This window comes from Trichoderma virens, assembly GCF_000170995.1.
Source record: "Trichoderma virens Gv29-8 chromosome Unknown TRIVIscaffold_2, whole genome shotgun sequence".
Classification (NCBI taxonomy): Eukaryota; Fungi; Ascomycota; class Sordariomycetes; order Hypocreales; family Hypocreaceae; genus Trichoderma; species Trichoderma virens.
This window is the reverse complement of record NW_014013747.1, coordinates 2,446,529-2,461,739: the sequence shown is the minus strand read 5'-3', so window position 1 is coordinate 2,461,739 and position 15,211 is coordinate 2,446,529. Positions and strand designations below refer to the sequence as shown.

Here is a 15,211-nt window from a genome sequence, read left to right as displayed (position 1 = left end):
TATACCCCGTACTGCGGTACCTGTACGAGATAGGAGTCGAAATGCACCACGACCAGTAGCGGCGGCAGCAAAAGCAACACGGTACCTACTTTGCTGCTCCGCAACCTTAGTAGCCTCGTACAAGCGCATACAACGTGGATCCCGGGGCGTTGGTAGCAGCCAAGAGAAGAGCGGCCCAATGCGCAAAAGCCTGCGCCGCCGAGCCTTGGTAAGTAACGAGGTGGATAAGAAGCTACGTGACAATCAGGAATGTGGGAAGGGCGCTGACTAGTGTTCGTACAGGCCGGTAGTACAGGTGGTACAGGTAGTACGACTTACGAGTACGGACGAAGACGAGGAGATAGCAAAGATGGCGCTGGGGAAACGGGAAGCCTAGCCAGAGCCAGAAGCGAAACGCTTGGCTAACGAAGGCGACCAGAAGAGAGGCATTGCCAACAAGCTTTCCTGCTAGAGCAACAGCCGTGCGGCTGTCGCTAGCCAGATACGAGACAAGGCACTAATTGATTGGCATGTGGTTTTGTGTTTTTGACCGACAAACACGACATTTGGCTAAGAATAGATGCTCTTTTCCCGACCTCGGAAGGAATACGTGCCAAATCACGAGGCGCTGATATCAAAGATAGGGCATCACCCACGCCTCTGACAGCAGACGGATGGCATGATACGAAGCGACGGTTAGGCAAGGCGAACAGGCGGCCTGCGTCTACTCCGTATCTCAGGCGGAAAAAAAAGTCGTCCGTCACAAGACAAAAAGGGAATGTATACGGAGCAGGGTCTGGTCCACGGCCACGCTACAAGTACATTTTGATGAGCGAGGATCCGTGAGGTGGAGCGGCGCCACTCGGCAATGCCGCCACAACAGCACGAGACTTGACAAAATGCCAGTGAGCCGATTCTCATGAGAGAGATAGGGATATTTCGTTTGTAGGAATAGGAATAAGGAACGTAACGATTGTCCGAGGGGAAGAGGGTTGTCGCAGAGGCACCAATACAGAGGCACCAATACGGAGCACCGATATGTGCTTACAGTACTCCGTAGGCAGGCAGGCAGACATAGGTGGCAGATACGAGTAGCAACCTTGGCAATTTCTGGAGATTGGACGCCGCTGTTGGATTCAACAGCACTATGGGCACCATACGAGTACATTGGCCCAGAAGCAATGCAACCCATGTCGCGTCTGATATTGCTTTTCCTGCAGTGAGGTTGTTGTGATTCCGCGAAAAGACGCCCTTGCGACCAATGCGTGCTAGCAGCAGATGCAGACCTGCACCCTTGGGGCACGACCCGAGTTGCCGAGCAAGGGAACGTCCTGAGGGGTCCTCCCTTTACTCCGTAATAGATTTGAAGGATTTTGGGTTTCTGGCGGAGGGTGTGGTGGCATGGCTAACGGCATTGCTGGTGGCGTCGCAGTTTCGGTTGAAGCGTTTTCTGCATCGCCAACCCCCGGATTCCACCCTATGCCCAGTTGAGGCAGTGTACAAATTACGAGCAGCCATTTCCGAATAAAGTATGAGTATTATTCTATCCCGCTTCTCGCCGGTTCTGGGCTGTGGCCTCCCAAAGAACGGTGTCGTTGGCGAGGTCCCCCGGCGTCTCTCAGGCACGCCACGCTACAGTATGAATCCCTTCCTCCCCGTATCGGCGGTTGCTCTTCGTATCTTGCCATCCGATGCACGGGTAAGCTGAAGGGGGCACCAGCCATCAGACAATGTTCCGGGGAAAATAATAACCTCTTGCACCCTTGCCTCACAGCCCAAGGCTCTTGTCAGCTCGCGGACGAAGGCCCGAATGGCCACAGCAGCTGGTTGGTCTACAGCGTCTTGACCCAGATCGAGGCGTCCGCCACCGCCCCCAAAAGAGCATTAGCGGCTGGGTGACTGACCTGTCCGCGATCCTTGGTTCTTTTTCCAGATGTGCCGTGCCCAAGCTCCAGAGAACTGCACCTGAGGAGGGAAAAAGGTCCGGGGCGGGGCGCGCTTCGGCAGAAAAAAAAAAGTAGAGAAGAGAGGCTACCCACATGATAGAGACTGCAGCCTGATTCAGGGCACAATTGGGGCTGTCGCTTCTTCTCCGGTTATCAGAACATCCACAGCGGGTGAGAAACCCACAAACTGCTCCCCATTGTTCTCGTGTCGGGGACATGCATGCACGCATACCGCGCCGTTACCTGTTGCCATACGGCACTACGACGGTGGGCTAGTCCAAGGCGTTGGAGTGTTCTGGCATCGCCCAAAGCAAAGCCTCCAAAATCCTTCCTCTGGCGCTTCTCGATCGCACCAACGCCGCCACAGGACGCTTGGCAAGCGTAACGGGTCACCCGCCTGCGAGAAGCCGAACGCCAATTGACATTCTGCGGCACAACGCAATGGAGATCGTTTTTAAAGTTCCGAGTTGGTTGGTTGGGTCTAGACCATCCATGTAACGTTTCCTCGTCCCGTCCTCCATCATCCATTTAGTCACAGGGGGAGCCCGTGCCGGCTCAGCTGACTAATTTTATGGCTTCCAAACCGAACTTCTGTGATCCGTAATTTCGAACGACATGAATCCGAGATCTTGCTCCACGATCAGAAACCCATCCTCAGCTCGGTCGCCAGAAAACGCTAGAGGTGTGCCTCCTGTCAGTGACAAGCCAATGTTACAAGGATATGCAGCGCATGCAAGCGAGGGAGATTTGCCCCCCTCCTGTTGGGCATCGCTGCACCAGAAGCTGGCTCGTGACAGTCATACTGTATCAACTAATCCAAAGCCTTGGGGCCATCAAAGGATTGCAGGACCTCCGCACTCAGTGCTATCGCGGGGCCCCAGCTATCCCCATACCAATGTACATACTGTACGTACGGAGAAAGTTGCAGTCGTACGAGTAGCCATAGTTGGATGTAGTAGTGAATTGGAGTACCAAGAATGAAGATGTACCTTGGTAGGCTGATGCATCGCCAACTCAGCAGACCGCAAATCATTACAGTAACACTCGATCCAAAACTTTGCATCCAATCTTTTCCTCTCTTCTTCCTTAGGCATCAATCTCCTCCTTCAAACCGCCTCTTCAACAACCTCCCAGAACTCGAACTAGTCGCGATTTGGTGTTGCAATACCCACCTCCCAGCGCCACCCACCTCCCATGTTCTAACGTGCAAGCTCTGCATCTCCGAGCCAGGGAAAGGGATCCTACACATGCACGCGCTACAGTACGGTTATCGTGTAGTGTGGCTCATGATTTACCTCTATACCTATACTGTACAGTAGCACCTAGTACACAAGGTATAGTAGTGCCCGTTGGAAGATGACATGTACAAGGCTGTTGGCGCTATCCGTGCTGGTCTGGACAAGTACAAGTACGTACCTGCTGTACATGGCCGCTCCGGTAGCCGTCAACTTTATCTAACATGGAATCTACTGACCTGGACACCCTCTCCGTACTCCGTTTGGTTTGCCGCATGGATCTAGCCCATAGCCTGCCTTGGCTCTAGAGAAATGTTACATCCGCCTTGAGCACCAACAGACACAAGGCCATAGTTGATACATTACGTAAACGCCACCTCAACTGAACGTGCCACCACCATTGATTACCTACATGTAAATCTCCAAGCACTATCCAGCTGATATTGGACAGGAGATAATAGCAAACCACTCGTAAACGCTGCGATAGTTGTCTCCATCGGCCCACAAGATAGAACAACCATAGGTACCTAGTAGATAGCGAATAAAGTATCAATGCATTGAACATCTCTACCTACTCTTCTCCTGATCCTCAGCTTATCTCGAGCACTCACTCCCCTTGCCAACTTACGAGTACTTACCAACTCCAAAAGCAACAATCCCAGGTTCCACTACCGTTCCAGCACGTTACTTAACTTCCTCCCAACGGTCTCGGCACCAGTCTCACACGTTTGATTCCTTTCTTCCGGCGTCTGTGCTCCCTCTTCACCGTCAGCTTTAGCTTCCGAGGCCCGGGTCTAAGCCGAAGACGATACCCCGGAGCGACGCAGATAAGGCTTACATGTGGCCAAGCTTTCGACACGTCTCCGTCTCCATCTCCGTCTCCATCTCCATCTCCACGTCATTTCTCCTTGACCAAAGCATGTTCCATCCCACCATCTTTACTTACATGGCCATGCGTTTTCCATGTTCGCCACGTGCATCAGGTTACATCTTTCATGTGCATCGCCATCTCAGCGCCGCCTCTTTCCCTCGTGACATATGCTTAAGCGGCCGAGATGATACTACCAAGGTCTTGGCTAGTACTGCAGTGGCTAGTAATCTTCAACGCGGGTTCTTTCATCTCTCCTCTTGTCTGTTTACTAACATGAATTCAAATTTCGTTTCTCTTCTCTACCTTTGGTTTAATTTGCCATCCGATACAGATTCTAACTCCATGTACGCAAAACCTTTCATGCCCACAGCCCGCCTCATCCTTTCGTGACGCCATCCCTTGACCGCTTTAGCATGTTCGCGTCCCGCACTTCTTCCCAATAATTCGCAAAAAAAGGACAGATCATGTATCATCTCAATCAATCGGAGTTGCTCCAAAAATTAGGCCCTTTTGTGTTCCAACGCCCGTGCCACCCGATATAAAACGAAAAGTAGTCACAAACTCCGTTACCACCACCCCGTCCCAACGACCGAATAGAAGAAAAACAAGAAATTATATCATATAACGAGGCATTAAGAGCGAAATAACATATCTCCGCAACTCTCTCGTATTCAATAAGCCCCGTTTGCGAGGTAAACGGAGACGGTCATATCCTCAGAGGACATTGTCTAAGGCGAAGCCCTTAATACCGTTATAAGGGCCCTTTTCGTTTGCTCGCTTTCGCCAAAACGGAAATATAGTCGCTCAGATAGATAGGAGTTGCAATGCTAAACAAAACCCAAAGGTCGAGTATTTGCATTTCAAGGATTAAACAGAACATAACCAAAAAAAAAAAAAAAAAAAAAAAAAAAAACGATAGGGTATCGAAATCAAATGTAAGTAGCGATATATAAGTGCGCGGGGGGTATGTAGAGCTTGGAAAATGTCATCCCCCGATAGTCAATCAGGATTCAGGGGAAGGGAGGGGAGTGAGGACAAGACAGAGTTATGATGGCGTCGAGCTCTGCCCGCTGCGCGTCATCCAACCAAAAAGATCCGTTCGAGCAGAAGGAGCTGCCGGTGTCGCGGCTGCAGCCGGTGGTTCGGAGTCTCGCTTCACTGATGATGATTCGCGAGGCTCCAGCAAAAGGCTTTTTCGATAATATGCTATTTGAACATTCCCTTGGTCTCCCTCGCGGATGAGCTGAAATTGCGCCGATAGCCATTCCTGCATATCAGGTAGGTCTGCCAAACGGTAAGGCATCTGAAACCGCTGAAGCTCGCCGATGATCTTGGCTGTCCGCGTGTGTTTGTCAAAGTTAACAACCGTCAGGCCCTCTGCACCGTCTTCCTCAGCTACTTGCTTCGTCGACGCGTTGCCAGCATCAACAAAAGTCAAGTCGGTCAGGTACATGCCTAGAAAAGGCAGGCAGGGAGGAACGTGATCATGCAGCTTGGTGCGGAGAATTTTGTTATTCTGCGACGGCTCTACAATGTCCTGTAAATGACGGAGGCTGTCTTTCCGCTTCTGTGATATCGTATCCCAAGTTTTGCGCAAGCGAGTAATGGTGCTGCCATTGAGGATGCAGATGATGGAAATCAGGCCATCGTAATTGTGGAGCTCTAGCAATTGCTGTGCAATTTTAATCCACTGCTTGATGACAGCCGCACGCTTCTTGAGTTCTGTATGTTGAAGGATTGTTTCAGAAACCATGTTTGATAGGTCGGTAGATAAGGATGACATGGCCTTGACGTTGGGAGCATTCACTCCGCCCTTCTTCATCCACTGAGAGGCCAGAAGCTCTTCGGGTAAGATGGAGCGGAAAATGTTCATCTGCATAATGGTCAATTGACGAGCGAGCTCTTGTGGATCAAAGTCCAATATTGTTGGCAAGGTGCCCCCAGCCTTGAAGGACTGCAGCAAGTTTTGCTGACTCTTGGAAATGATGGGGGAGGGAAGAGGAAGATCTGCGGGCACATATTGGCCGATGGCTGTGTTTGTCTTGCCCATAGAAGAGACAAGCCGGGGCACCAGCGCGCCTTCGCCCGACACACGATTCGCCAGTTCCAGGAGCCGGGAGCCAGCAGATGGCAAAACGGCATTGAGGCGATCCTCTGCGAAGGGAATAATGATTGCCAGTGCTTCGCGGTCAGCGTTATCACGCCAATGAGACTCAAGCCAGCCCTTGAAAGCATTATATACTCGCAGACGGACGGGGCCTGAGGTTTGCGGTGATTCCTCCGCGTATTCGAATCGATCGATAAGCGCCTCCGTCAGCTGGATAGGGCTGCAAAAGAGCCTGAAAGTCAGAAAGAAAGTTGAGACGAATGTAGCATCAGGGGTGGCCTCATGTGTGGTCAACCGTTCGACCAATGCCGGCAGCGTACCGCCTGTAACTTGGCCTTCTTTATTGAAAATTAGCTCATGTGCATACGTCTTCATTAATAGCTTTGATTCAACATCCTCAGTTTCCTCGGTGTGGATGGAGTGGGTGGAGCTTCCCGTAGTGCTCAGTTCAGATATAGATGGCTGGCTCCGGGGAACCATTGTATGATCGGGGGTAGTGGCGCGTGTTGAAGTCTGAGACACGAGACTAACTTCTGAGTCTCTGCTCATGTATGTTGTGCTGCTCCCAGCACTAGAACCAGCCATGCTATCAAAGGAGGAATGGGGGTCCTGCTCCCGGGCAGAGCTGCCGTCGATTGTGGTCTGATGATCCTTGGGCATAGGAGTAGTAGTAAGCTTTGGTAGATGCGGGAGTGTTCTCCCAACGGATGTGGCAGAAGAGGCCGGACTAGATACACCTTCTTCCGTTGCTGACGAGGGCCGAGACGTCTTGGGAGATTGATTCTGTGGGGTGGACTCTTCGTCGGGCTGGCTTTCAGGGACTCGAGGTAGCGGCTTGTCAAGTGCTGCTACACTTGGCCGCCTGGCGGAAGAGCTCATCGAGTCACTCGTGGTATGAGCGGACCCGGTAACGCTGGCTACCTCTGACTTCTCCGCCACTGATGGTGTCCTCGACCGTGTTGCCGTGGCATCGAGAACACTCAAGTCTAATTGCAGAGCATTACCATCAGACTCGAGTTCAAAGTCTCCTGTCCTCTCGATCACGCCCTTCGTCAAGGCAACGCATTCACCGGCTGCTCGCACGCAGCTTGTCGCCGACATTAGCATAATGTTGTTATCCTGTGGCATTATGATATCTGCTCCCTCTGTTTCCGCATTCGCCAGAGTATCTTGAGCAGCAAACACAAGCTCATGGATACGCTCAAGCAAGGATTCCCTTGACGATACCAATGCGCCAATCATGGAGCTGCTTTGCGTAGAAACCGCATCGACAACGGCCAGGAGTTCTCCTCCAGAGATGGCAGACAGCTTGATAGAAGTTGCAAGCTCAGGCCGCGACTGAGATTGCAAGTGCAGGCGTCCGATAAATGAGCCAAGGTGGGAGAGGAAAGTATCATGGCTTTTGCTGAGACGCTCAGACACTAAATGATGAGGGCGGGAAAGTGGTGATGGTCCAGCCAGCGATAGCCGATGGGCCATATTCGCGGACAAGCGGTTCATGCTAACTTGAGAGTGTCGACGGGAATTAGTGCCAACCTGGGCGCTTAGGGACGATAGCCGCTTGCTCCAGCGGCTACTTTGGGCCGGTCGAGAGAGGCTGCTTGTCTCTGTGGATGCAAGAGAGGCAGCATCTCCAACAGTTGCAGTGGCAGAAGCACGGTCATCCGTAGCCGTTTGTGTCCGCTCGCTAAACACGGCCCTTTCGGCGGGAGGCGTTGGTGGAACACACGTTTCCTCAATCACTGGAGCCAGAGTCGTCGTTAATAAAGCGTGAGCTCGCTTATCTTCGTCCATAACATCGAGAAATCGCACTCCCTTGGTGACGATTTTGAACGCCTTCAATATCATTTGATCTACGACATCGTTAATCTCTTCGGGGAAATCCAATGCCACCCGTTGAAGTTCTTGGAGTCGCTTCGCTGTTTTCACGAGCGAGGAAAGTTCTGAGAGAAGCGACTTGCGACATCTCCGTAGAGGTTCGCATCGCTCGACGAGAGTGGACTCTCGATTTAGGCACTGAGTACGTTCCTACACGGAAAATATTAATTGTACGCCATCGCCAAAGGGGGGGAACAGTAACAGTAAGACTACTTACCAGCAGATATCGTACTCCACCGATCAGACCCTTCATAAAATCTTGACTCTGGAACATGTGTCCCTCGTCAATGGTCGTAATCCGTAGTAGATCCCAAAAATTTAGCAACGCTTTTAAGAGATTCCGCATTTCCTCAGGCTCGTACGCTTCGCAGTAGTTGGTTGGAAGCCATCCTCTTGCGCCTGACGCCAGCAGTGTTCCATCTGCCCAGCCGTTGGTGTGGATTGAGTGTACCAGGACAACGTCTCCCTCGTCCAGTGGCAGGGTTACGCTAGAATCGGTCATTGCGATAGTTGGCTCAAAGGGATAAAACGCGCGGAGGAAGTTGTGGAAGACAGGCGGCATATGGGACTCTGGCCGAGAGGATAGATCCTCCTGAGAGCCATAGGGAGTAACAGGTGGAGTCATTTGCGAGCCAAGATGTGAAATGTCCAAGTTTGATTCGCCTTTGGGCGTCTGGTCGTGTGAAGAAGAGCCATCGCGGGTCTCTTCAGGCCGAGATTTGGTGAGCTCCAGGGGAGCGACCTGGAGGCTCGCTCGCATTCGATTGTCGCTCAGCATTAGGAAGGCCAAGGACACTAGTAGTTGTTCAGGTCATCGGATGGCAAGTCTTTTCAGTCCAGATCCAGCAAGCAATATCAGATGCGATTGGGCTGGCGTCGATTTCGGAATAATCACAATGAATATCCAATGGCTTAGGCGGTGGAAGTCGTCTCTGTCGCGTGACGGGGTGGTGCAGCGGCGGCAAACAGATGGTGTTCCCGGTCGTCCCCCACAAATCGTGCTCTGGCGTATTAAAAGGGGGGAAGATCTTGGTGTGGAAGACAAAGGGATGATGCTTGGTTGCTTGTTGGAGTAATCGGGATGTTGTCGTGGCGAAATCCAAAACTGCGATGGCCTGTACTGTATCTACCTAGTAGGTATGTCACGGGAGAATGGAGAAAGGAGAAGAGAGGTGAGCAAGTGCTTAGGGCTGCTCCTGCTGCTCCCCAAATCTAGAGTTCTGCTTGGTATCGTATCTGGTATCTGGTATCTGGTAGACTGCCCTGAGTCATCAGCAAAATCGCACCATGCCTCGGCGATCGTTGACTCTGTTGCGTAGGAAACAGTGCTGGGGCCGAGTCTGGAATGAAAGGAGGCCGTGAGAGGCGGGAAGCGGAGCCGAGGAATGAACAACAATTCGCCCGGCAGCTTCCGTGACAACACACGAAGGCGACGGGAATGGCGGAGGCGGGCAGCAGCTCAAGGGCCACTCTGCGATCTTGTCGCCCGCCTTACGCAGCAATTATCCCGTGCTGATGCTTGGAGGCGGGCTGGGGATGCAAAATAGCGGCAGGGCTGAGCTAGAGCTAGCGGACTTACAGGAGATTCAATGCGATTGACGCCGCAATGGGCATGCGTCAGCCGAGTCGAGCGGTTCGTTGCAGAGCAGAATTCGGTGCTGACGGCCAGATCAGTGGTGGTGGAATCGGAATGCGCTCGACATGCAAGGCGGCGATCCGAGTCGGGAGCGCGCGAACAGGGTGTCTTGGCTGGCTCAGGTGCTCCCTGGCCTTTTGCTTTTGGGGGGCTGGCAGCGTTCTTTGCTCCAGGCGAGAAGGGGGGGGATGGCCTGAGAGGGTGGAAAATGAGCCCAAGACGCTGCGGCGGGTTCAGCCCTTTTTTTTTTTTCTTCTTTCCACTCTAGATGCCTCGTGCTGGAGTCTCGAAATTATCGTGCACTTTGTCTGGCTGTCCGACTTCGCACTTCGTCAAGGTATCGCTGGCTGTTGATTGGCGCGTGTCTGTTGTCGAGGTGCCGGCGGCTAGCTGGCTGGTTCGATTGGCCGCTTTCTTCGTCGCCCACTACAGTATCACAGATATTCGTCCAATACTTGTGGGTGCTTTGCAACTGGGCAGCGTCGAGGATGTCCAAGGCCAGGCGCAGGCGCGAATCGAGAGAGAAAAGGGTCAGACAAGCGTCTCTTGTCTGGGGAGGCTGCTGTTATTGAATTGGACCGCATCTGGCGCCAACCGTCCTGGAAAAGCTGTTCGAGCAACCACTGGGACTTGTTCTACCCACCCAGGTGTTCTTGTTCCGCCTTGCCACCAATCACTCGCCCCTTGGTCAATCCCATCACCTTCAAAGGCGTGTGCTGTCAACTCGTATCCACGCCCCTAGATACCAGCACAGTACATGTCTGATACTGCCTTCATCACCAAATGCTCAAGTCCCTCGCCAGGGTGATAAAGTGACAGGAAGGCCTAGCTGGATGGCTCCGGGGCAAGGGGAACTGCCAAGCGCCTACGCTAAGAGGACAATCCGCAGGGGCTTCTAGTGGACTGCCAAGGACATGAGCAGGGATGGACGCAGGGGTTATGCAGACGTCTCCTCCGGCATCACAAAGTGGCCCCGGCTGCGGCCCATGCTCTCGAGTGCTCCGTAGCACCAGCAACTAGATGTCATTGTGTCCCGAGGCGACGGGTGCAACGGTCAGGCCAAACTGAGACCCAAATTGGCCAACTGATTGCCGTAATACGGCGCCTCCGCGTCATGGAAGGCAGTTCGCTCTGTTGCCTTGCTCTGCTCTCCGCAATTCGTCGATGCCAGATGAACGCTCAGATGATGTTGGAGTTGGAGTTGGTCTGACGTGTATCCTCCCTAAAAGTGCTCCGCGCGCCTCTAGGGCACCTTCATCGACCCTGATGACCACCAACAGAGAAGCTTACTTGTACAAGTAGTACTCCGTACTGCGCCACGACACACCCAAGACGACCCGGCCATTGCTATCACTTTGATGCTGCAGGGAGGTATTGGTCAAAAGTCTGAAAACCGGACGCCATTGAAAACCTCCTGGAATTGCTTGGACAGCTTTGGAAGCGGCCCCTTGACGACAATATTCCCTCCCTTTTACTGCGCCTCTGTCTCATTAGTTTTGCGCACAGTAACTGAAGAGGCCGCCATTCGAGAAGCCGTGGTTCCGGTACACTGTACTCTTCGCCTCGAAGAAACGAGTGCGGCTTCGTATCGTATTTCAAATCACTTACATACCCATCACCGCTAGTGGCATTTGATATATATCACTTTTTCCTGTCAAAAATATCCATCAATGATGATATTACGAGTTCGTAGTACTGCTAGTACAACATGGAGATGCATCCATCTCCTTCGTCCATGTCAGCCACCACCGTTCGGGCAAACGTCAATTGTGGTGGGGATATAATAGAACAAGCTGTGGGGAGTCCAGCAAGCTAATCAAGAGACGGGCTTCTCTCTTTTTGGATTTGGGAGAAGAAAAAAAGAAAGTGACATATTTATTCGGGTGGCTGTTTCAACTAACATGAACCAGCCTTGTGCATACAAGGACATCCCGTTCATGTGGTTCACCCCCAGCCACACACATGCTTTGGGACAACTGAGCCGCATACAATATGATTTGCTTGTCCTTATCTCTTCCGTGTGTGAGAAGGGGTACTACTATTACATTGGATATTGAAAGTCCAAAGGGCAAATCGAGCATCTGAAAGTACGAGTAAGCGGATTTCAAGGCACCTGATCATCATGTCAGCCCAAATGTCTGATTTATGATTCATCGCAGTGCTTTTTCTGACCAAGCTGTGCCATCCCCAGTATTCTAGGTTCATTCGCCAGCGTAGCGGCCTTTTGCTATGTCACGCATACCGTACTACACCAAACATGGAGATCTCTATTCACCAACAACGGGGAGAAGCTCATCCCGATATCCCGGGATGCTAGACGTCCACTAAGATTAACGACCCCTAATGCCACCCGGACTGGACTTTCCCCTCGAACAAGAGTCTAGATGTCGGTATTATCGGCATGCTTTGCAGAGGTCCTTTTGAAGGTACTACTATACTGCATACTACCGTACCAGGGCAAATCTGATATGACATTTGTCATGTATCATTCATCATTCCATGGCAGATCCTTCCTCTCCCTAGATGTGACGACATCGCCTCAGCTCTCCCACAAACGAGTACTCGTACATATGGGCTAGGCGAAAGCTCATGACACACGCCTCACTTGGTGGGCTAGTCCGACGGCCAAAACGCCGCCCCGCCCGCTTAGATTCTTCTCATTTCCTGTTCTGTTTTCCCCATCATACCTATTTCCGGCTTTGGGTTCACCTTAACCCATTGCGGCTGTCCAGAGCCATAGTCGGCCCTGCCTAAATTTCACATACCCTGCTTCTGGGCGGGGCAGGCCCATGGCTATTCAGAAGCGAACGGCTTCAGGGTCAAACCAGAGGCACTAACGTCTCATATCTTGGCTGTGGTGTCCCTGACCTAATCCACGTGCAGGACTCGTGGAAGCATTCAGTGTGGAGGTCGAATGCCTCTACAGTACCTGTACGATACGAAGAATGTTACAGTAATTACCAAGGTGTGTTGATTTCCTCTCTTCTCGTGCTGTCGGCAATGGTTTAGTGCCTGCTGTATTTTTCATCTCATTTCTCAGACCTTGGAATTCATTAAGTTGACGGCGTGACCGAGGCCAGGTAGGATATACCATTGCTTCTCCTCAAATCGCCAACATCAGATACCTGCACTTGACGCTCCGCATTGCCCGCAATGTGCGTTACGCGGTAGGGAAATCTGACTCCAGACCTTGGTAAATGCTGACTGGTGCACACAAACACCTACCTAGCTGCTCCCATGGACAATATCCTCGTGAAATACGGCACAGACCATCGGCACCTGCTCGTCGTAGTAGTAGCAGCAGTATGTGAATGTCAATTAACTCCCGTCCCAGATCTACGGAAAGCCAGGCCCGCTGCTGCAGCCGGCCCCCTTGATGCGGAGCATACCAGGTGAGAACGCTACTTCGTACAGACCCTGGTGTTACTATCGCCTCTCTGGTGTAGCGCGTGCGAGCGGCATCGGGTATAACGAACCCGCATCGCCGCACAGCTCTTGATTCAGCTTCACTCACGGCATTGAGGACAGAAACCCTTACCAGCACAATGTCAATGCCATGTTAATTATAGGTGGGTCATTGTTGATATCTTAGCAATATCGGGAAACTGTTGCGCCATGAGACCGGCGTTGAGAAGTGGTAGACTAAACTTCAATAATAGGCTGATTTACAACTCCCAAAAACCCCCACGAGATGTCAGAAGCTTTGATAATACTAATACCCTCAGACCACCAGATATCAACCATGGGACATTTCGAATCAAACAACAGATATAGTGGATTTTCAAGGCAAGTTTACAAACTCATCTAAACTTTAAGAACAGATTGCTTCCTCAGCTGGGGCGCAGTCAATCCAATCCAATCCAATCCAGTCCAATCCAAAACACACTCGTCGTACCGGGTAGTCAAGATCAAGAATTCAATACTATTTCATACGCTAGATCAGCACTGTCTTGCCTGAATGTGGACCTACTTAGCTCCCTCCAGACACACGTAATAAACGCAGCTGAGCAACTATGGCTTGTACTAACACCTACTAGATGATAACTACGAGAAGATATCGGGCGTCGCAGAGATAAAATGACTGAGCTGAACAGAAACCTGCAAAGGAGGATTGGGGGTTACTCGTAGTCGTTGGAGACAGCTCCACTACCTATGTCGATTTCGGGCGCGTATCCCAGACAAACTCAATATTGGGCCGTGGAAAGCGCACTACCCCTACGGCTGGATGATTTCAGTGACGCTTCAAATGAGGCGGACATTCCAAGTTGGGTATAATTCTCTCATTTTCTTTCCTTCTTTTTTGCACCCGTTATGAGAATGCTACACATACATGGGCAATGTTCTGATGTGTCATTTGCCCAACCTACCGGAACGACACTATTTCTGACATCGCGCTGCTAACTCCCACAGTACATGTGCGTAATCCCTGGATCTGGTCCGGGACAGGCGACTTCAATCTGCCCCCTGAAGCAACGCTGGCCACACACTATACAAGACGGCCCATACGGATTGCGTCCCGTCTTTAGGAACCCCATGCGACAAGCTTGGGCGTTTTCAGGTGGCGCTGTTTAGTGCTGTCGAAGTTTGGGGTCTGGGCGTTGTAGCCCTGTTCGTGTGCCGTACCGCAGCGCCGCACGAGACGAGTCTGAGTCAATTCGGGAATGAATTCTTCCCGGAGGAGGAATATTTACAGACATGACTGAGGGCTATCAAACGCACTCTGGACCCAGGCGGAAAATAGCGGGCAGATGTGCCGCAGGATGGGACATTTTGTGTTCGATGGTGGGGGGATGTCATCATATGAGATCGGATCCCTCATGAGATGCCCATGAGATGAGGCCTCTTGGCCCGCCAAATCTTTTTGGCTTGCAACCCAGCTTCTTCACAAGTCTTATCAGACAAGGGGGTATTGGACTAACATCCAAGCTAGGGCCGGGTTGACCTCGCCTATTGAAACTTAACTGCAAATTCTCAGTGTCTGTCGGACTGACATCTTGCCCAAATCTCATCAGCCGCATCGACGGCTTGTCAGAAGCTGAGAGATCAATAATACAGATAACCCATGCCGATGCTTGGATACGAGTTTGTGGCTTTCACCCTGCGCTTGACCAAGAATGAAGTGAATCCTACCACTAAATGCGGCTGCAAATTATTAACCTAGTCACCGTCTCTTCCACTTCCTCTTCTCCTGCGCGAAAGCCAATGGAAGTGTGTGTGTGGGTTGCGTCAACTCGTATATTGGCTACAACCAGCCGGCTCCTTTCCGATCGACGGAACTGGGGTCCAGACTTCCGGACAAGTTTTTTTTTCTCTCTTGACAGACAAGTGGGCGTTTTAGTGAAACCGGATACACACACACCGAGAACGATGACAGATGCACGTCGGAAGACACCTGTTAGCGCCAACAATGGTGAGAATTGCGGTGCTGTTGAGGTCGACCTCAGCTGATCGTCCCACTACATGTCGAGCTGTTGGACGGTTTCCCTGTTCGAGTCTTGGAAATTGACAAAGTTCCTACGAAAAGCAATTCTATGTCACAGTAGGCCTAAGCTATGGCCA

The 15,211-nt window shown here is 51.6% G+C and overlaps 1 protein-coding gene across 1 annotated transcript; it reads right to left on the bottom strand.

Annotated features, from left to right (window-relative positions):
- Positions 1 to 5,076: 5,076 nt before the first annotated feature.
- On the bottom strand, positions 5,077 to 8,794 carry TRIVIDRAFT_50211 (uncharacterized protein; the record flags this gene model as incomplete). Its single annotated transcript, XM_014105392.1, has 2 exons — positions 5,077 to 8,166; positions 8,219 to 8,794. 2 exons carry the CDS (start codon positions 8,792 to 8,794, stop codon positions 5,077 to 5,079), a joined length of 3,666 nt encoding a protein of 1,221 aa, XP_013960867.1.
- Between the last annotated feature and the right edge of the window lie 6,417 nt (positions 8,795 to 15,211).